Genomic DNA, 24,132 nt, shown 5'->3' with positions numbered 1-24,132 from the left:
CCTGTGTCTATGTGCCTGTGGTTCTGTCAGTGTGATCATGTGATGTATCTGACCCCAGGAATGTGTCAATGAAGTTTCCCCTTCCTGGGACAATGAATTCACGGTGTTCTTATTTCAATTTCCAGGAGTGTATACACTATGCTTGCAAAATGTTCTGAAGTCGGGTCTCAATATGCAAGAGCAAACTGTCTGCATCAGCAGCTGGGTGCAGTTTAGTGCTACGTTCCGTGGCATGAGATGCGTAACATGTCCTTCCTTCACGACTTAATGACTATGTAGTGCATTTAAAAGAAACATATAATTTCATCTTATGTCCAGTACTACTTCTAAGAATTCCACTTTGTTTTTGGAGCTTGTGCTCTCATGCTCAGATTGATAAAAATTTGCAAGTACTGACAATGAAGTGCAACAGTGTAGCGGTGAGGTTGAACGCATCGACGCCCCGCAGGCATTCGACCAACGCGGTGTTTGGTTCTGTAGGGCATCCAAGCAGGGCTGCCACTTTGCGAGCCTTGTCCAAACCCGGTCTTCTGACCGCCCAAGTTGCCGATGCTACACCACTCTCGGAAATAGCCTTCTGGAACAGACCTGGAACGTAAACACAGCATTCATCATTTTGTAAATGACCAAGGCGTATGCTGAAAAAATTCCTAAATGGACAGTAGTTCAGCAGACACGACAAGTCATAGTGATTAGATATTGCTTACCAAGATTAAGAAACAGTCTAAATAAATAATATTAACCATTTTATTAGTTTCTAACAATTTCGTTGCAAACGCTGTGAAATCCATGTGTGGCTTTCAGTTACTAGACAGGATTTAAGAGTGTATCAGAGTTATGTTTTCTGGGAAGTGAAGCAATGTTTGACATATTGTTGTAAGTAATTTTTTTTGCTCCAACAACTCAATTTAGTTTTCCCTGTAATTTTCTTGCCTAGCAGGTAATTAATCCGAATTTTATTACTTTATCAATTGTAAATACCGTATTTAATTTTTATCTTTCGCGATAAAAGAAATAATGCCTTACATTCCATACACTAACTTAACTGTGATTCAACACTGTAACACATCTGAGATTGTAACACAATATTCTGTGAACACGCTGTCAATGTCTCAAGAAATAGCGTTAGAACGGCCTTAAAATTAAGATAGGTGGTTTCACCTTAACCACAGTACTATACGAAATGTCGCATGCTGTATTTTCAGATCGATGTGTGTGCTCTTGGTGATAAAAAAATCCTCAATGAGAAACCTGTAGAAGCAGTTGAGACGAATATCGTAGTATTTTCCTCATTGAATAATACAAAAATCTATATTCTGTTTATAGATATGTATAGAGCTTAAGAATTTTGCAAAATTGTATAGCTCCACAAATTTTCTGAAGTGCTCAAAGGAAAACGTCGAAGTATGCTAGAAAACAGCCGGCCGCTGTGGCCGAGTGATACTAGGTGCTTCAGTCCGGAACCACGCTGCTGTTACAGTCACAGGTTCGAATCCAGCCTAGGGCATGGATTTGTTTGATGTCCTTGGGTTAGTTAGGTTTAAGTAGTTCTAAGTCTAGGGGACTGATGACCTCAGATGTTAAGTCCCATAGTGCTTAGAGCCATTTGAATCACGTTTGCTAGACAACATTGTTCCACATTTGAAGTTCGAGTTTCTGATAATATTGGGAATGGATACTCAGGACATTCAGTTTATAAGAAGACATGCGCTGAAAAACGGGCTGACCCTCTAATGTAAATGCTTAGAAATAAGTGTTGCCATCTGTTGTTGGGTACTGCAACTATCAAAATTGACATTGGTCTCATTCCTAAATATCCTAATGTGATATTTATTGATGAGACCAATGTCAAATTTGATAGTTCCCTTGTTCAGCAACAGATGGAAACACTCATCTCTAAGCTTTTATATTTGAGGGTTAGCTCCTTTTCCCGCACATGTCTTCATGTTTGCCGTCACCTGAAGTGATGGTATACTTACGTGATTCACTGTATAGGGTGGTGAGAAACAGTACAAAAAATCTTGTAAGGGTGGTGCAGGGTAGGTTGTGCAGAGAAAGAATTTTTAAGAAAAAACTCGATACGTTGCGTCGTTTCCGAGTTAATTAGCAGTGGAGTTAACCAATCAGTCAGTTGCGAGCGCAAATTCATGCGGCCCGCCAGAGACCAGACAGACGTGTACTCCGTTTGATTTCCTAAGATCAAACATGAAAGCCATACAAAAACTGGATCTGAGAAGGCAGTAAGGCTCGAACCCGAGGCAAAGGGTGAACAGTCTCGTGCGCTATCATGTATGCTATGAGAACAGCTTGAACTAATTGTTGTGTCTAGTGGGTCTCTTGAATGATCGCGTGCAACAGCCGGATTGGCTAACTTCAATGATGATAACTAACTCGGAAACGGGGCGACGTAAGGTATTTTTTTCTTAACAACCTTTTCTCAGCATAACATATCCTGCAACGTCCCTAAAAGCATTTCAGACTGTTTCTGACCACTCTGTACAAGCCGAAAGGCTTCTTAGCTGTGTTAGCGTCATACACGGTCACTTCCTCACACTCCTGTTCCCATTCATAGGGAAAACGATTGCTGATACTCCTCCAAGCGAGTTCGAATTTTTTCGCGAGATGTACGTAGGAGAAGCCAATACAAAGGCTGAGTATTTTAATACAGAATGCTTACCTAATTTTAACAGCAAACTGCACTTTGAAGCACAACACCTCTCTTACAACGCCTGCCAGTGGGGTTGGATGAGCATATCCGTGATGTTTTTCCCTCTTCGTAAGCTGACCTGTGACGAAACGCCATGCGCTTCTGTGAATATTCTTTACTTTTTCCATCAATTCTTTCTGGTACGGGCCGCAGACTGACGAGCAATACTAAGTATCGGTCGAACGAGGGTTCTGTAAGCTGGCTCCATTGTGGATGGATTACATTTCCTAAAGACCAACAAACCTTAGACTCTCACCTGGCTTCCCTACGGTTAATTTTGTGGAGTCGTTATAGTTTTCATCCCCGCGTGCGCAGTGCTCTCAGTGACCGTTCAGCAATCGCGTGATCATACGATAACGGATCTTTCCGCCTATTTGTAAGCAGTATATTACATTTGGTTATTTTGAGAGTCAACAAAATAGCGTACTTTACAGAGGTGCAAACGGATTAGGTTCCACGCTGTAAGATGTTAACGTTGGTGTGTTTTGAGACAATAGTTTTCGAAGAAGTCCTTTAAGAAAAGAAGAACTACATATAACTTCTCCAATGATATTTCTATACTCGAATCGTACTGACAACATTTGAGACTTCGTAGGAAGCGGACATGCAGCTAGACAACATACGCCGAGGAAAATTCTAATGAACAGCACTGTTATTACAGGGTTACTGGCTCCTATCCTCAGAAATTTGTGAGCCGTCTCAAAGATGGCATACCATAGCACTGCATAAGGAATTTAGTCATTAGGGATAAGTCTAGTCTACAATATGTTGTTTGCTATAATCAGATTATCCACTGCAATTCTCAGTTCTTAACGCAACGTATTCTTCTGTTTTGTTTACTGTGTAATATGACAAATACTTTAGGTTTTTATGTATAATCTGTATTTCATACTTTGCTTATACTCATCTTCTGACAGCTATTTCCGTATCAATGAATTTACTGTCTCATGGCAAAGGAGACTGTAGAGACCTAGCGTCTTTAGGACCAACCGTTTCAACGCCATTATAACTGTACTGTGTTTGCAGTTAATACTGCCACTTGCCTGAGTTGTTTAACTATGTTTTGATTTACGTACACCTTACTGTGCTGTTTCAATAATACAACAGTCATTTCAGAAACGAGCTGTAATTCCAGTAACAATTAAAAGTGATGGCTAATGGCTACTGAGTTATATTATGCTTCGCACAATATGAAGAGTTGCCAGTGATTCCAGAGTGTTTCAGATAACTACACCGTTCCTTGTTCAGCAAAGGTAGCTAAACAAATTGTGGCAGAAGACAGACGTGCTGCTCTACGCAGATGATATTTCTGTGGTCACAGAGACAAAAAAAGATCAACAGAAGTTCTTCAGCACAATGGAAAGCATTCACTGTAATCATCATGGTATGAGAACAAACAAGCGAAAGGCTAAAGTGGTGGTATGCACTGCTGAAGAAGAGTACGAAGCTTTAAGAATAAGAATTAAAAGAGAGGAAGAGAGGAGCTAGAAATAATAGGGGAATTCTCCTATTTGTCAAGCAGGATCACAGAGGATGGTAGAAGTCGGGAATAAATAGTAAGCAGATACAGCAGACCGAAACTGCAATTAATTTCAGAAAGAACTTACTCAAGAGAAAGACAACCAGTCTGGAAATAAGGAAACGAATCGTGATAGCATTTGTTTGGAGTGTGGTCGTACACGGGTGTTAAATTTGGACAGGAGGAAGGAGAGAGGGAAGGCGTCTAGAGGCCCTGGAGATTTGGTGCTGCTGAAGGATAGCGAAGATCAGCTGGAGTGACAGAACTACAAACGAAGAGATGCTGAGAAGAGTATAGGAAACCAGATCTCTGTGGAGGCACATCCAAAGAAGAAGACACAAACTCGCAGGTCACTTATCAAGGCGCACTAACGTCACGGGAACAATAGCAGAAGGAGCTATTAATGGGAGGAATCGCCAGGAACAACCAAGGATGTTATACTTGTAGCAATTTGTGAATGACGTGGGATGCACTAGATGCGCGGAACTGATGAGGAAGGCTGGCAGAAGAAGGGGACGGCGTACTGCTGGAAGCCAATCTCAGTGTTGTACGCTATAGAGCGATTAAACTTTTGGCAAATGCAGAACTGATGCTACATTTTAATTTCTATCTTCTATGCAGTAACCATATCATTAGAGTTTTTATGGACAGTATAATTACATTGGAGTCTAGTACTGGAAGCTTCTTTGGTTCCAGTTGTACATTAGTCATTTCATAACAGAGGAGAAGCTGTAAACAGCTCACGTTCTCACCACTTATGTTCGATGGAATTTATTAGAGATTTACCTTTTATTTATAATGTATGACAAGATAAAGAATATATTAAGTTCATTTGGTATTATCAACGGAGTTGCCTTTAAAAATGTTAAAGAAGAGAACAATTAATGCCTCCAGTTCTAGCAACACTATTAAATAGAAAGTATACGGAGAAATTGCATATATCTTATCGCTTCATCTGTCCTACATACAGAGAGGAAAACTGAGGAGGTCATCATCCTAAATACAAATAAAGCTATTTTTTAAACATTTGTCTCTTGCTTCATGTAACTGACCTTGTTTAACCAATTTTGTTAACCAAAGCGTAAATTTTAAGCATTCTAATTATTTTTTCCTCTCGAGCAATCACAACAATAGCTAAATTATATAGGGTGATCCATTGATAGTGACCGGGCAAAATATCTCACGACATAAGAATCAAACGAAAAAACTACAAAGAACGGAACTCGTCTAGCCTGAAGGGGGAAATCAGATGGCCCGCTAGATGGCGCTGCCATAGGTTCAAATAGTTCAAATGGCTCTGAGCACTATGGGACTTAAAATCTGTGGTCATCAGTCCCCTAGAACTTAGAACTAATTAAACTTAACTAACCTAAGAACATCACACACATCCATGTCCGAGGTAGGATTCGAACCTGCGACCGTAACGGTTGCGCGGTTCCAGACCGAAGCGCCTAGAACCGCTAGGCCACTCCCGCCGGCAGGAAGTGTTCAGCCACATGTGAAACGTCAACTACGACCTGCAACAAATGGTGATACCTAACTACGTGTTTTAGCTGCTGTCGCGGCTAATCCGCAATCAGTAGCAGACAAATTGCGCGAGAATCGGGAATCTCAAAAACGTCGGTGTTGAGAATGCTGCATCAACATCGATTGCACCCGTACCATATTTCTGTGCACCAGGAAATGCATGGCGACGACTTTGAACGTCGTGCACAGTTCTGCCACTGGACACAAGACAGATCACGGGACGATGACAGATTTTTTGCACGCTTTCTATTTAGCGACGAAGCGTCATTTACCAACAGCGGTAACGTAAACCAGCATAATATGCACTATTGGGCAACGGAATATCCACAATGGATGCGACAAGTGGAACATCAGCGACGTTGCCGGGTTAATGTATGGTGCGGCATTATGGGAAGAAGGATAATTGGCCCCCATTTTATCGATGGCAATCTAAATGGTGCAATGTATGCTGATTTCCTACGTAATGTTCTACCGATGTTACTACAAGATGTTTCACTGCATGACGGAATGGCGATGTACTTCCAACATGATGGATGTCCGGCACATAGCTCACGTGCGGTTGAAGCGATACTGAATAGCATATTTCATGTCAAGTAGATTGGTCGTCGAAGCACCAAACCATGGCTCACACGTTCATCGGATCTGACATCCCCGAATTTCTTTCTGTGGGGAACGTTTAAGGATATTTGCTATCGTGATCCACCGACAACGCCTGACAACACGTGTCAGCGCATTGTCAATGCATGTGCGATCATTACAGAAGGCGAACTACTCGCTGTTGAGAGGAATGTAGTTACACGTATTGTCAATTGCATTGAGGTTGATGGACATTATTTTGAGCATTTATTGCATTAATGTGGTATTTACAGGTAATCACGCTCTAACAGCATGCGTTCTCAGAAATGATAAGTTCACAAAGGTACATGTATCACATTGGAACAACCGAAATAAAATGTTCAAACGTACCTACCTTCTGTATTTTAATTAGAAAACCTACCTGTTACCAGCTGTTCGTCTAAAATTGTGAGCCATGTGTTTGTGACTATTACAGCACCATCTACCACAAAGCGAAAAAAGTGGTCAAAATAAAACATTAATATTTCTTTACGTACTACACGAATATGTAATACAAAATGGGGGTTCCTATTTAAGAAAACGCAGCTGATATCCTTTTCACCTATGGCAGCGTCATCTAGCGGACCAACCATAGCGCCATCTGGTTTCCCCCTTCAAGCTAGACAAGTTTCGTTCTTTGTAGTTTTTTCGTTTGATGTTTATTTCTTGAGATATTTGGCCCAGTCACGATCAATGGACCACCCTGTATATTAGAAATATGTCCCTAGTCTAAATATGTATGTTTAGCTATCAGAACGTACCTTTAGAAAGAGGGGACAACATATGGTAGTTCACACTAGCTCCTCCCGCACTCTGGCCGAAGATCGTCACGTTGCCAGGGTCACCGCCGAACGCCTCGATGTTCTGCTGAACCCACTTCAGCGCTGCCACTTGGTCCTTGAGACCGTAATTACCCGGGCAAACCTCATCGTCCGTGCTTAGGAAACCTGTTAAAATAAAAATTGTTTATCAAGCTTCCATGAATGATCACTGACCAGGTGTAAATGGAGTAAAATTGATGTTCCTTGGTCAGTTTCTTTAAACTCATCCGGCCATAACATTCCTCGCAAGCGTTTATAGCGCCTGCCTGTAGCTAGCATACATCCTCACAGCGAGGAAAGCTGCGAAGATCATCACCGTACCCAAACCTAACAAGAACTTACTCCTTCCCGAAGTCAACAGATACACTTCCCTCCCAACTGGCCTCACAAAAATCCTAGAGTTAATCATCCTTTTACCCCTTTGTCAGTTTCTGACTGAAAACAATATCCTTTTTCTGGAACTGCTTGGATTGCGCACTGAGCATTCCATTTTCCAGCAATCCCTCTGCTTGGTGGAGCACATTTGCCTGGCCAGGGCAAGGAGAGGAACAACAGGAACAGTGTTCCTGGACATAGAGAAGGCACTTGATCGTGTCGGGCACGATGGCCTAATTTACAAATTAGATCAAATTGAGTGCCCAGGTCACATAATATAGATCGTTGACTCCTTCCATACAGGGCGACAGTTTTTCGTAAGGAACGAAGACAAGTGCCGCTAGACACGAAAAATTGCATCAGGCATCCAGAAAGGTTCGGTTTTAGGTCCGGTCCTTTATACCACATACACAAATGACATTCCTAAGCAAATCGGTGAAGAGATTGCTCTCTATGCCGATGACACCACCGTCTGAAAAAGTAAAGGCAGTCTCCTCCAAATACATCGCAACCTGCAGCAACACCTGGACAAGATTACTTAGTTGTGTAATTGATGGAACATCAGGATCATCCCCACAAAGTGCGAGGCGATCTACTTCACCCCCAAAATCAAGCTCCCTGACCATCAATGACGGCAGGGAATTGATTTGGAGAAGTTCTGTAACATAACTGGACCTTGAGATTGATCGACGCCTAACACGGAACAAGCATCTCACTACAGCAGCAAACAAATGCTTCACACTTTTCTGTAGGTTGTATCCACTCCTGAAAGGTGACTTACTAACCGTAGAGTGCAGACTACTCCTCTGGCGCCAGCACGTACGTCAGGTCATACAGTATTGCTCAGAAGTGTGGTCTATGGCACAAGACACTATAATAACAAGACTGAAGTGTCTGCAAAGCAAAGTTTTCCGTAGGCGCTGGTAGGTACGTCCCCGACACATATATAAGAGATCTTTTAGGGCATCCCACAATCTACTCATTTATTGAGGACAAATCCACAAAATTTTACGAAACAATACAAATAGCGCCCCACATCCTCATTCTAAGTTTAGTACAAGAACCACCAGAGGCTTCTCCCAAACGCCCAAAACAACCGCTACGCGCCACTTTAGAGATCGATACCAGACACACACAAAACACCAAGCACAACCTTAAACATTGAAACCACACACATAACCCCATTTCCTCGTCCCGTAGCGCATTCTGAAGTCAGAGGTGCTTCATATACAATATAGCACAACCATATACTCATATACTCAACACATTTACAAGGAACTAGAAATCAAAACACTATTCTAACAGAGTTTACTATGGGGATTACTTTACTCAATAAATTTATAGTCTTAAATAAAGTGTTCCACTTGAACGGCAGCAACGTCTCCACCCATAATTTTATGGGTACTTTCTTACGAAACACGAATAGGGAATCAACAAACCACAACCATAACTGCTGCTCCAGACAGCGCTCCTGCCAAACAGCGTGTTGTATTATTTGGCAACCTGTCATCCCTCCGAAAGTCTTAGTTTGCAGTGTTTGTTGTCATGAACTCTGTTTCACATGTTCGGCGCTTCTCCAGTTGTGAACAACGTGGCAGCGTTAAGTTTTTGTCAGAAATTGCTAGGGGCACCGGGACATCATGATACGAGGGAAGACACGCAGACGAAACAACAGTCAAACCAGTGGTGGTCTTTCACATAACAACTGAAGAAAGCAAAGCAAATGAGAATTAATCAGAAAAATATGTTGGTTTCCTTCTTTGGAGATTAAATTTTGAACAACAGTGTAATTGGGAACCCTTTCACAGCAAGCAGATTAATAGCATGAAAATTGTCTACTTCTATTTGTAATCGTGTTCCGTGTACAGTGCAGTGTTTTCATATTACCTGGTTAATTTCAAATCAGATCACTTTGAACACATTTGCTTACCTAGAACACCGATACGGTAGTTGATGGTGACGAGAACGATGTCGTGATCAAGGAGATAGCCTGCCTCGTACCCTTTTGCAGTGCCTCCTATCCAACCGCCTCCATGAATGAAAAACATTACCGGAAGAGGGACAGCAGGTTTTAACTGAAAAACATTTAAATTACACCTGTATGCGTTACAAACAGTTCTGAATTAACTATCCAGAATGTAGTTTCACAATACCAGCAAATATGAAATTCTTACGAAAATGCACAACGTGGCACTCACCTTAAGAGGCAACTGGCTGAAATGAGAAAACATGAAAATTCATAAGTAAAAAAAAATTGTTGAATATTTCACTCAGTCGCACGCACATTCTCTACAGAATTTTCACCATCGGACTCTAATGGTTACTTTTGATATTATATTTTTGTAACGGATGGCGTTAAAGTACAAATCAGCTGACAGAAGCTACGCAACATCTCCGTAATCAGAAAGAGATGATTAGCTTTCCATTTAAAAGAAAATAAGAGAAAGAAGAAAGGAGCAAAAATGAGAAGATAGAGGGACAGAAAAGTTACGTTGACAGCTATCTTCTTATCACAAACTCAGCGGTATAATTTGTAGACTCAAAAGGAATGAGGGTGCTCGCATTATTTATGAAGTGCTATAATTTGTCTAGGCGTATTAGTGCTTTATTTGTTTGTACTGTGAACTGTATTTATGACCTTAAATATCAAAATTGGTCTCTCCTTAGCAGTTCACGGACAGTTTACTGCAGACGTCTACTTGTGCTCCATCGCAAGCAAGTAAGGTGGAACTGGATCCCAGTCTCACGGAGAACGACAGTCAGAATTCTTTTAGGCAATGGAAAGGATGAATATAAAATTTTTTGTCCTAAATTGAAGCCGAACACAACTAACTAAAGAAATTTGTACAGTTGGTCTCGTTCCTTTTTCGTCAGTGTTTGTTTACTGGCGGTGCCGAAGAACAATTTTTAGTAAACGGCTTCTCCATTGCCATTGAGCATAAGGTGAAAGCTCAATTACTTAACCCTATTTTACTAAACCTTCGTAAAATTTACGATTGCAGTTGATATCTCTTTGCGGTTCCCGCCGTTCTGGACTCATTAGCGACACATACTCTCGAGTACCTTAACAATGAACATCGTTGTTAAGAAAGACTGGATTATTTATTGTCTGATTCCAGCGGTTGTAGTGGGACGCGAAATTGAAGCGTCACCCATCTACCATTGTCAGCCCAGTTTGCAGGTGAATATAAATTTAATGTAGTGTTTTGTTTATGTATTTTTGTAATCTTTGTAATTGTTGTGAATTATCTAAAGTTTTGTATTTATTTTTTTATGTTTCATGTACGGAGAGGGCGGCGCAACGAACGGAGACAGCATCTTCACTGCCGGGGCCAGAGAGAAAATTGCTGGCCACTATACGTCGCGGGCCGACAGCCAGAGAGCAACAGAAGTTCCTGAAACCGAGTTGTTGCGTCGTGCTTCTAAAAACTGAAAAAATTAGATTTTGTAATTTTCTACAACAACGATGTCATAGAAAGTTTAATCATGTTGTAAATGTTCGGTCCTATCTTGTCAAGGTTCAGGTTCACGTCTATATGTAGGAAGATAATAAACTAGTGGACACTGCTAAAGCTCAAATACGTGTTCCGAGAATTTATTTATGAAGAATTATGTGAATGAATTGATTATTAATTTTGACAACGTTCATCGCGAGTTTGAATCTGGAAAGTTTATTCAATGTGGTTCTAATATTTGCTGAATCAGATAACTTGCATTAATATAATTTCTGAGAAGAAACAAAACGACATCTAAATTGAAAAGGTTTGCACAAACAAATTGGACTGAGTGACGAAATTCTGCGCATACGACTCAAATGATGATGTTTTACAGTTTCGTTCAAGAACCATTCAGAGACAATTTAAAAAGAATTTAAATAATTTTTGAAGTGTGTTGTAACTGACTTAGGTGACGAAGTCTGCACATGGTCATATGTCAAAAGAAAATCATTTATACAAAACTTGCGTCGTTACACTACACGGTTTGCTGATATTGATATTTTTGTCGTAAATATTAGGAATGTTTTGTAATGGTGTGCTTGTTTTCTAATAGTAGGCATATTCGTTAGAATTCAAATTAGTGTGGCATCTTAGGTGAACTACCAAGCAGTCACGATTAGATGAATGTTAGTTTAATCATATTGGCCCTCTCCAGTGCTGATCTCGTCTTCTGCTACTAAAATTAGCGCAATATGGATGGTGCTGATATACCAAAATATAGGATGATTTCCTTGAACAAGCTGATAAAGACACAGAAGATGGAGAATTAACTGAAGACAACAAAAATGCCAAGGGAGGAAAGAATGCTAATTTTGTCCTTCGATTAAACGAAGAATGACGACGACATTTTGTAACCACTTCTGAAGAGTAATTTGAGCAGAACACCGGTATAGGTCTTGCTTGGATTGTAATAGTAGTGTCTACAGCCGAAGACTCTCGTTTTGTATGTATATTACAAGGTGTACAACTTCGCTTCCGCCATTTTTTCGCCCACATTTGAGGCTTTAATGAAACAAATTGGTTACACGTGTATCATTCAAAGTATTTTCCATCGCTAGCCACTACTTTCTCCCATATTTCGGGCAGTGTATGAATCACGCATCGAAAAAATTGTTCATCTTTTGAAGCGATCCACGAATCGATCCAATTTGTGACTTCTTCATGAGATCGGAAGTGTTGGTCAGCCAGGTCATGCGACATTGATCTAAACAGGTGATAGTCAGAGGGAGCAATGTCTGGAGAATACGTCGGGTGGGTAGGACTTCCCATTTCAACGTTTCCAAGTACGTTTTGACCCCTTTAGCAACGTGGGGTCGAGCGTTGTCGTGCTGCAAAATCACTTTTTCGTGCCTTCTCACTGTATTGCGGCCGTTTGTCTTTCAATGGTCTGCTCAAACGCATTAATTGAGTTCGATAACGACCACCTGTGATTGTTTCACTTGGTTTTAACACCTCATAGTGCACGACGCCGAGCTGGTGCCACCAGATGCAGAGCATGATCTTGGAGCCGTGAATATTCGGTTTGGCTGTCGACGTGGAAGCATGGCCGGGATATCCCCATGATTTTTTGCGTTTACGGTTACCGTAATGAAATCATTTTTCGTACCCGGTCACAATGTGATGCAGAAATCCCTTCCGTTTTTGCCTCTTAAGCAACTGTTCACAAACACAAAAACGCCGTTCAATGTCTCTTGGTTTCAGCTCACACGGAACCCAAGTTCCTTCCTTCTGAATCATGCCCATAGCCTTGAGAAGTTTTGAAATGGCTTGCTGTGTCACTCCCACTAATCGTGCCAATCCATCTTGAGTTTCGCGCGAGTCTTCGCTCAGCAATGTCTCCAATTCTGCGTCTTCGAAAACATTATCTCTTCTACCACTATGCCACTCTACGACGTTAAAATCACCGTTCTTGAATCGTTGAAACCACTCACAACACGTTCGTTCACTAATAGCGTCCTTACCATACGTACCTGAGAGCATTCGATGAGACTCAGCTGCTGTTTTCTTCGTATTGAAACAAAGCAGTAATGCCTCCCGCAAATGATGAAAATTAGGCTCGTAAACTGACATTTTGAATCAAAAACAATTTTATGATGCAGACACAAATCGACTAATGTTTGAATGAGGTAATGTTGACCGAGGTCCAAGCTAACTGTCTGACGTCTGCGATCTGTTTCTTTCGACCGCTACTTACCGTTGTCGCCACCTATCGGCAAACGGCGGAAGCAAAGTTGTACACCTTATACTCCTGGAGTTAACGCATAACACAAATTATGAATTGTTTTCTAATAAAGTTTTGAGCAGTGACATTAATATTATAGGGGATAAAACAGCACATATCGTATTTATTTCGCATATAACATATACTTGTAAATCAAATAACCGTAATTAACTAGTGCATAAGATGTAAATGAAGACTTTCTTTGAATAAAATTTGGAGCAGTAAAATTTACGATGGTTTAGTAGCGATGTACCGATTTCCCTCTATAGTGTTCTAGGATTTAGGAAACATAGCAAGCGGTGACTTTTTATGTAGCTTGATTTATGCCAAGATTCGTTTCGTGTTTTCACCAATCTTCAGTTCGCGTACTAGATTTAGGGGAGTATGTAGTTTTGACATGAAAATTGTGACGCGGGGTTTCTGTGGGACTGAAGTTTGGCTGAGGGCTGCGCGAGCGTGGACTCTCAACCAACTGTAATTTAATTTTAGTAACAGTATGAACCACGCAAATGTCTGAGCGCATACATATCACAAAATGAACCGTTAGTTTAAACTTAACTATCCAACTGACTGTACACCCAATTTTACAACATAAAATTTCATGAAAATAATCTATCAGCCCACAGTATAAAGAGAAGCTTTAGGGATGCACAAATGAATACATAATCAGAAAATCTTAACCTAATAAACATATCTCATCCAATATAGATACTTTACGAAACGGCCAGTGGACGTTACTTGAAACAACTTGCACTTGTCAACAAGTTCGCACGAGGACACCCCATTGCGACCCACACCTAAGCAAACACCAAGAGACAGCACGGACACGAAGCAGGCCCTACAGCGAAAGAATAAAAAACTGTAAATCAATTAACAAGGCACGTAAACAGACAACTTGAACCACTGAAAGCGCATCACCAAAATACTGTTGCCCAGATAAATCACTGCTTTACAGTGTTCAGGTCTCACACGGCCTTAAATTTTACAGATATAACTGACTTACAGAAGACACTGCTCCTCAAATTACAGGCCAATTAGTGGCCACACCGTTTCATCAGTTCATAATCTTGACAATACTCTAATTTAACACGGACCCAAGGGTCTATGCAACAGAATGACGCAAGTAACTCTTAAACCTGTTTCATACGAGCGACTTTCTGGTCAATATCGACTTCTCGAAGTTCCGGTGCCTTTTGTGCCTGCGTGTAAATTCGAACCCGTCATGACGTAAGAGTGTCTATAAAGTCAATAATCTATGGATGGTGCCGATTGTCTTCTAAATTTCCATGTTAAGGTGCACGTGAGCATGCGTAGAAACAGGGGAGTACAACGGCGTCTGATGACACCGAATTTTAACCTATTCTGGGGGAGCTCATTCCTATTACAGAAATGGATATTATGCTGTCGCGTCTTCTTAATCTTTATTCCGTTGTTTGCTTTCTTTTCATGAGACACTGAAATCTTATCCAAAGTCCTGGTAATACTTCCTAATAGTGTTCTCTTACAGGAGAGAAAAAAAATCAGGAAGTAGAAACGTATTTATGTTTTACAGAGAAAAAGCTACACTATGCATAAACAAAAACGTAAATAAATACACGTGTTTTAATGAAAATTATTTCAACAGTGGAAATGTCAGAATTATGTGACGAGAAAAATATTTTTCGATGTTATTTAGTACTGAGCAAGGAAGGAAGACAGAAAGGGGAAAGAAGAAGCAGCTTTTTACTGCGTTGTAGACATGATGTTCCACGTGTTTGCACGTTTATATTTTCTCGAGCATATAAATGCGTATGTTCTGAAACGTTTGCGTGATATTCTCCTATTCTTTCAGTTCTCAGGAGTGTAAATAATTTACAACGCGACCTGTAACAAGAACTACCGCCGTGAACTGTGCTTTGGTTATTAATAAGCGTTGTTATCATTGCTTGTTCCTACATTTTGTTACTATATTTCGTTTTTTTCTCAAAACGGGTAGTCCCTCATTACCTCGCCTTCACCATTCAGATGACAGACTACACAACCGACAGTTGTTCACAACACATACAGTTTTGGCCCTTAGATGTACACGAAAATGACCACGCTAAACAGATGAGACTCAGAATAAAACGCCAAAGGCGCTGCAGTAGGTACACTTGTCTCGAGTATCAGTTTTATGCATGGCATTCGATTCGTTGCAAAGGAAATCTCTCTTTCGCAAATGCTTGCTGGCTCCCAGCTGCCGTATCCTCTAGACAAAAGGTCGTCAAACTTTTTAGCTCTAGAACAAATATTTGCGTTGTCGGAAGACACCTCGGGCCACATGAGCGTAGGGGGGTGGTTGGGGGGTGGGGGGTGAAGTGGTCACTCAAAGGGAATTTCACGACACCATGGTTAGAAAGCTACCACTTACATATTTTAATTCTAAGTTTTACAAGGTATCAAATCAAATATTTTAAATGATAAATGGAACTATATACACGAACTAGATTTTATTTAGTTATTTATTTATTTTTTGAACGGTTACATAGTGACCAATACTCCACGTCAAAGTGGATAACGTGGCCAGTGCCATTGCAGCACGAATCCGTATTTGTTTTCTCTTTCTTTTTTATTTCTGGGCATATGTTCTAGGCATCTTCATGTCTTAGTATCTGGAAAATTACCAAGCCGCTACAGCAGACCGTTTCAATCGGACTTTTGTATCAGACCAGAACAGAGACGGTTTTAAGTAATATGAGATATTTAATTCAAAATTGTCCCAAAGAGATAAAATGGTGAATATAGAAAACTTTTAGAAGTCAATGTTATCTGTTGTATTATGCGTGTTTTTTGGAAGTAGATAACTCTTATTTGGTTAAACACCTTGGCCACTATCCGCGGTTCTAGGCGCTGCAGTCCGGAACCGCGGGACTGCTACGGTCGCAGGTTTGAATCCTGCCTCGGGCATGGATGTGTGTGATGTCCTTAGGTTAGTTAGGATTAAGTAGTTCTAAGGCTAGGGGACTGATGACCTAAGATGTTAAGTCCCATAGTGCTCAGAGCCGTTTCAACCACTATCCGCGAGGAAGAGTCTGGTCAGTTCTTCCGATTGGAAGCCAGGTCGGCATTAGTGATGCATGGAAGCTACTATCAAACTGAAGGAGATATCAAAGAAATACATTTGTAGGCCAAAAGATGTCATATAAACATTGATATACAATTTAGGAATATACTAGTAAAGTAACAAGAATGATACACACTTCAAAAGAAATTTTGCATCAACCCAGTTCCCAGAACTCCTGCAGACAGACGGTGACTTTGAATATTGTATCACAGACACAGTCCCTTTGACTGTTCAGAGATGACACTAAACCCGCCCAAAGGTGTAAGCAACCACGCATGTGCAGCACCTATTAGACGGAGGGGGTCCTACAGCCGATCAGTTCAAGTCATTCCAGAAGGAAGGACGTAGACGGCTCGTGTTATCTGTAGTTCATTCAACAATGCCTAGACGGTCACTACTGCGGTTCGATCGCGTCCGCATTGTTACATTCTGCCAGGGAAGTGTCCAGGCGTCTCGGAGTGAACCAAAGCGATGTTGTTCGGACATGGAAGAGATGCAGAGAGACAGGAGCTGTCTATGACATGCCTTGCTCAGGCCACCCGAGGGCTACTACTGCAGTGGATGACCGCTACCTACGGATTATGGCTCGGAGGAACACTGAGAGCCAATGACACCATGGTGAAGAATACTTTTCGTGCAGCCATAGCACGTCGTTTTAGGACGCAAACTGTGCCTAATAGACTGCACGACGTCCAGGGCGAGGTCCATCTTTGCAACCACGACTCCATGTAGTACGGTACAGATGGGCCCAACAACACGCCGAATGGACTGCTCAGGATTGTCATCACGTTCTCTTCACCGATGAGTGTCGCATATGCCTTCAACCAGACAATCGTCGGAAACGTGTTTGGGGACAACCCGGTCATGCTGAACGCCTTAGACATACTGTCCAGCGAGTGCAGCTAGGTGGAAGTTCCCTGATGTATTGGGATGGCATTATGTGGGGCCGATGTACGCCGCTGGTAGTCATGGGAGGCGCTGTAACGGCTGTACGATGCGTGAATGCCTTCCTCCGACCGATGGTGCAACCATATTGGCAGCATATTGGCGAGGTATTCGTCTTCGTGGACAATTCACGTCCCCATCGTGCACATCTTGTGAATGACTTCGTTCAGGATAACGAAATCGCTCGACTAGAGGGGCATATCTCCGATATTCTGGAATTAAAATCGCGGAAGTTCGCATATGCCGATGATCTGGCTACTGCTTTGCATAGAGAGTCATTCGAACAATTGGAATCAGGCCTAAATTCTGACTTGGTGCAGCTTCATAATTACTACAGGGCCTGGCAACTGAACCATAATGCATCAAAAACACTAAGCACAGTGATGCATCTGAAAAACAAGCAAGCAGACAGGAAGCTGCCCTTGAATATAGCAGGCCAGAATATAAGACATGACAGAGCACCAAAAATAACTGGGTGTTAAACTGGACCGCAGCCTAACATTCAAAGAACATAAGCGAGGATGTCAGCCAAAAACTCAGAGGCAAAGTCAATACCATACAGAAACTCGCAGCTTCTACCTGGGGAAGTAATGCTACCACACTTCGCACTTCCTGCTTGGCTCTAGTCTACAGCGTTGCAGAATACTGTGCACCTTTATGGGCCAACAGTACGCGCGTCAGTAATGTAGATGTTCGCCTAAATGACACCTTGCGAACAATAACTCGAACAGTGAGACCTATCCCAACACCATGGCTCTCTGTGCTGGCAAACACTGAAACTCCCTCACTCCGCAGACAACACGTAATCCAAAGAGAAATGCAAAAAAATGTTGCTTACATCACACTCCCAATACTCGCTGATCTGCGTGGTCCGACACGATTAAAATCAAGAAATCCCTTCTGGAACCACCCCTCGAACAATCGGGACACCATAGCAGAATGGAAACACCTACGGCAACAAGCAAATGTTAAAAATGGACACCTCCTTAAGAACCCGGCTGATCATGTTCCTGGCCTCAACATCCCTCGAAGAACCTGGGTGGCACTAAACAGAATGAGAACTGCTGTTGGACGGTGCAACGAGCTGATGGCCAAGTGGGGCTACGTGGACGATCCTCATTGTGACTGCGGCAAAATACAGACGATGCAGCACATAATCGAGTGTGAAATTCATGGTCTTCGAGACGGTTCACTAGAGGATCTGCATAGACTCACAGACTGCGCCATTTCTTGGCTTTGTAATTTAAGTGTTTCTGTTTAAGTGTAAATTTTTTTGATAGATTACAACATGTACGCCCTGTAGGTTTATAAGTGCTGTAATATGTACAACTAAATTTAAAATGAATAATGTTTTGTTACATTTGCATGGTAATTAAGTTTCCCATGCTGAATGTGTATAGTACTGTAAGACATTTGGCATATCGAACGCAAAATAAAATAAATAAATCGACTAGAGTGGCCAGCATGTTCTCCAGACATGAACCCTATCGAATATGCCTGGGACAGATTGAAAAGGGCTGTTTATGGACGACGTGACACACCAACCACTCTGAGTGATCAACGCCAAATCGCCGTTGAAGAGTTGGACAATCTAGACGAACAGTGGCTTGATGAACTTGTGGATAGTATGCCACGACGAATACAGGCATGCATCAATGCAAGAAGACGTGTTACTGGGCATTAGAGGTACCGGTGTGTACAGCAGTCTGGACTACCACCTCTGAATGTCTCGCTGTGTGGTGGTACAACATGCAATGTGTGGTTTTCATGAGCAATAAAAAGGGCGGGAAAGATGTTTACGTTGATCTCTGTTCCAATTTCCTACACAGGTTCCGGAACTCTCGGGACCGAGGTGATGAAAAACCTTTTTTGATGTGTGTCTAAATGAGTTACTTTGTATCACACGATTCAAAATCAAAAAAAGGTTTTTACTAAAAAGTGACAGAGAAAGTTTCTTCTGTCATTCTCAGTGACAACATTAGCGATGTATATTAGAACTAGTGTGACCACTTCTTGACAGGCAGTAGCGCTGTTCAGGATAAAAAAAGTATACAATAGCCACTTTTCCCACCCTGGCGGCTTTACCACACTTTCCCCTAACGATCTAACAATTAATTGGAACTCTACATAAATTAGTATGTTATGTTAATTAATAACGGTAATACGGGACACGATCTTAAATGTTTGCTAACAATTTTGGATGTCATTTTTCTTCTACTCATTGCATTTTGTTTCAACAGCTTTCATCTGTTTTCATACTACTTGCTACGAACATGTAATGATGTGCCACATTTTAAGATGATCGTGCCTAATGAGTATTCACGAATCCACGTTATTTCCGTTTGACATCTATGCTGTAGCTGTCGACTGGTACTAGTTGAGAATGCACGGAAGTTGTGGTCATTGGTAGACAAGAAATGTATTATGCCCCTTCTCACTGCTAGTAACTCCGAACCCGGCGTGCTAATCACCACTCTTCCCTGAGGTAAGCGGCAAACTTCAATTAAATCACTACCAAATTCACCAACGTCGATTAATAGTAAGCTCATTTTAAAATATTTGTATCTCCGTAAGCATATTTATTTATTACCGAGCAAGAAAAATACGCTGTTAACACTATGCCGTCCGGCGACACCACAGTGGTGTCGTGTGTGAAATAGCGGTCAACGGCCGGCGACACCACAGTGGGTTCGTGTGCATAGTATCGTTCAGTGGCCGGCGATACCACGGTGGTGTCGAGAGCATAGTATTGCGCAGTGGCCGGCGACAGCACTTTAGTATCTTCTGCATTCTGTTGGTATTTTGTTTAGGTAACAGAAGTTACACACGTTTTTTGCTTTTATAAGTACTTGTGCCCTTTCATCATTGCGGACGAATGAGACAGTAGGATTATTTACAATGAATGCGCGGAAGTCTTGTGTGACGTTTCGGACGATTTGGCCGATTGGGAAGAAGACACTGAATATCAAAAAAAATGAAAGTGAAGCAGAAACGTAGGAAGATAGTGAAATACTACCAAGAAGAATTCGGCGAACGCTACGGATGCCAACTGATTCGGCTGAATCAGGCAAAGAAGACAGTGCACAGTGGTCATACTTTGATTTACCGAGGACCAATAATAAATTTGATGGATCCCCGGGTCAAAATATATTTCCTAAAGATACACAGAGCGTCGAGGATATCGTAGAATTATGTATTGGGAGCGACCTAATTGAATATATTAGCAACGAAACCAACAAGTACTACAGCCAAAATTGCGATAGAAGGAAACTGAAAATGCCAAATTTACCGACGTTACGGGACCCGAACGTAAAAAATGGTTTGGGCTTTTTATCCTTATGGGAATTATAAGAAAAGCGTGGATCGATGGTTTTAGTCAACGAATCCATTGATAGACACACCGATATATCGCAAAACGATGTCCCGAAACAGATTCAGACAAATATTATCATTTTTACATTTTTCCTACAGCAACAAGAAACCGGATAATGGCGACCAGCTTCTCAAAGTGCAATTCGTAAGTGATTATTTTTCCAAAAAGTTTAAAGAAAGGGTTTAATCTAAGTCAAAATATCTCAACTGATGAAGGAATGGTACTGTGGCGTGGACGGTTAAATTTTAAAGTTTACAATTCGTCGAAAATTACGAAATTGTGCAGATTCATTCGGATGCTGTGTGGTTCGAGTACGGGATACTTTCCTCATTCAGAAATATTCCGGCGCTGGACAGCATTTAGTAAAAACAGTGAGGGAAATGTTGACACCTTGTGATGGAAAGTGGCATCACCTCTGCATGGATCATTATAATAACAGTGTAGAACTTGCAGACAAGTTACTTGAAAAGAAAATACGAGCTTGTGGAACGATACGGCAAAATAGAGGATTTCAGGAACATAAAAACGCGCAAAAGTCAATGTGTTTGAGGCCTGTCATCAACGGAAAGGTGACAAGCGGCCGGCGACAAGCCAAGTAAATCGAACTAGCGCTGCCGGCGCCAAGCGAATAAATTTGTACGAGACGTGCGGACGGCAAAGTGTTAAGAAACTGTTGACGTTAGTTGAAGTTTTTGCGGTCAGTTGCGAGAAGCAAATTTTATAAAATACGGCTGAGACCCTTGGGCAGCGCGAACACATGATTCGGGGTGCATGCGGCCCGCCGGCTGCAGTTTGACGACCACTGCTCTAAACACATGGAGGCGAACGCCGTCTGCTGCTCCAGCAAAACTACGCCGCACATTAACAGCAGGCGACACTCGGTGTCGACGGTCGGCAACGCCACTGTGCTACTGCCTCCACGCTAACCGCCCCCACTCCAGGCGCCACTGTCGAGCTTCCTTCCGTAGCTGTTCGCTTTCACCTCCGCGGTGGCGTCACGCGGGTCAGTGGATGCCCTTCCTCCGTTCTGAACACGGAACACCTTGCTGCGGCCCCGTCGATACCGAACAAGCTCGGTCGCCGCGCCAGTGCCTGGCCTCCAGTGACGGACCGCACACTTCTCCGCCCCTTGGCATTTCCGCGTCCTGCAATAAATCGAGCTGTATAAATAATGGCTGATTGCTGTATGCGTCCAGAATGAGATTTTCACTCTGCAGCGGATTGTGCGCTGATATGAAACTTCCTGACAGATTAAAACTGTGTGCCGGACTGAGAGTCGAACTCGGGTTCGAGTCCCGGTCCGGCACACAGTTTTAATCTCCCAGGAAGTTTCATGCTGTATGCCTTCTGGTGATTCAAGTATGCAGACACGGTGCGACCTTCTGCCTCTGGCCGGGAACAGCGTAACGAGAGGGTCTATTTTAGGCGGCGGCAAGGGGAGAACGCTTAGCTGCTTGTGGCTTAGCCGGTGAACGAGCCAGAGAAGGGGCAGCACAGTGGCCGTCCACCTGGGAGCACAACATCAGAGATAATGGCGCCGACTGCACCGAGCAGTGCCGTAGAAAGCGTGCCGGTCCATCTGATTCCTAACACTGCTCTTGTTCGAGGGCACAGGCAGTACCTGCGCTTTCTACTGTGTGCCGTTTACTCGAGTCCCTAAGAGGAACGATGCTCTGTGCTACTGAAGTTGAACTGAATTTTCTGAATGTGCTACCTGCCATTCCATGTTGTACGTTATGGACCTTAATACACTTAATGTAGTACATTTGTGGTATAGTCCTACTGAGGTTACTAAACACGCTACTTCCATTAGTTTCTTTTAAACAATTCTTTCCCTGAAATTTATCTTTGGTGCACACTATATTTTTATTCTATTATTGTTTCTTTATAGTACATCTTGCGCATAGGCCTTTGAACCTACGTTACTACTATTTTATTATCGTTCCGTGTTACTGGACACATGCCCTGTTTACAGGTACCGGGCGCAAATATGGTAACAACGCGAGAAATCTGTGCTTGAACATAAGTGCAGCTGCTGGCCAAGCCTGCAGCTTAGGGTAAGGTAGAGTAAGAGTACACGTCAGGTTAGAGTTCGCAGTGGCATCTTCTCTTCGTTGGCAACGCTGACCGAAATCGGAAAACTGCATTTAGCTGTTGGTTCTATATTGACGCCATCACGTGTAATCTTGAAGAGCTCCGCCAGGTTTACGGGTTGTAGCAGCTAAATATAAGCTTTTGTTTTAGATTAGGTAATCTTTTACTTGTACATCCAAGCAGTAAGCGCTATCTAGGTGTGCGCTAGGAAATTAAACTACTTTCCAGATGAATCACCGTTCTTTGAGCAACAAACCACAGCAAAACTGCGGAACCAAGCAGAGACTGCCATTTGTGATATTTTCTTGAACTGTGTGGCCAATCGGTTAAGAGTACACTGTAAGACAGCGGAAAAGGTTACGCGCGTACTCTAACTCTTCCCCCTTCTCCGCTCCTCCGTCTTCGGTTCTAACGCTTACTAATCCAGGAAGGCCCATTGGGCAGACATATGTGAGTGCTTTGCTCGAGCTTCATGTTCTAGAGTAGCCGCAATCCAAACAGCTGAGAAATCCTCCTAGTGAAACGGAATGTTCAGGTTTAATCCGGATGTCTTCGCATCAGAAGATTTTGCTCCATCAGAAATAACGGAGAGAGTTGAATTTCCAACTGCTCAAGAAGGCAGAGGAGTATAACAGGAGGCCACGGACAAATGCTGCTTCTCAGTGACACATGATTTGTCTGTGCAGTCAGCAGGAAAAAACCAAGAGCGTAACACAAACGAAGTTCAGAGAGCTGATATACGAACAGCCGTAGGCCTGTCGAGTATTTATCCACTGCCAAAATATGATCGACACATAACAAAGAAGAAAATCCGACAAAATGCATTCTTAAACAAACAACCTAAATCAGACAAAACCAAGAAGAGACAAAATACCAGTATCATATGGTTCATATGGCTCTGAGCACTATGGGACTTAACATCTGTGGTCATCAGTCCCCTAGAACTTAGAACTACTTAAACCTAACTAAACTAAGGACATCATACACATCCATGCCCGAGGCAGGATTCGAACCTGCGACCGTAGCAGTCGCGCGGTTATACCAGTATCAACAACGCAGAAATTCTATGGCTAATCTGGACTTATCCGTGCAATCATCTTCAGGAACAACCAGATCCAAATCCAAGGAGCGCTCCCATGTTTTAAACTGTCCAGGGTGTGGTGAAGTCTACAAGCAGCCTATCACTGAACGCTGGATTAATGTGATAATTGCTCACAATAGTGCTACGAAGAAAGCACAGGTTATGAAGGACATGTTGAATTTTCTTGTGATTTATTTTAGTGCATACTTTTTGAATACATGTCGTGCACCATCACAAGACTATGCGGCTAAGAGTACGAACGAGCAATGTCTTAC

The 24,132-nt window shown here is 42.2% G+C and overlaps 1 protein-coding gene across 2 annotated transcripts in view; it reads right to left on the bottom strand.

Moving 5' to 3' along the window:
* Positions 1–24,132, bottom strand: part of LOC124788096 (venom carboxylesterase-6-like) — a 113,949-nt gene that overhangs the window by 78,828 nt on the left and 10,989 nt on the right. For both annotated transcript variants that reach the window (XM_047255207.1, XM_047255208.1), the window contains exons 3-5: positions 9,495–9,639; positions 7,130–7,315; positions 398–588 (exon numbers count right to left, since the gene is read on the bottom strand). In XM_047255207.1, the coding sequence (XP_047111163.1) occupies positions 398–588; positions 7,130–7,315; positions 9,495–9,639 (522 nt within the window). The remainder of the gene's footprint in view (positions 1–397; positions 589–7,129; positions 7,316–9,494; positions 9,640–24,132) is intronic.

The sequence above is a fragment of the Schistocerca piceifrons genome, chromosome 3 (assembly GCF_021461385.2).
Source record: "Schistocerca piceifrons isolate TAMUIC-IGC-003096 chromosome 3, iqSchPice1.1, whole genome shotgun sequence".
In the NCBI taxonomy this organism is placed as follows: Eukaryota; Metazoa; Arthropoda; class Insecta; order Orthoptera; family Acrididae; genus Schistocerca; species Schistocerca piceifrons.
Note: the sequence above shows the minus strand (reverse complement) of the source record. Positions and strands in the feature narration are given on the sequence as shown.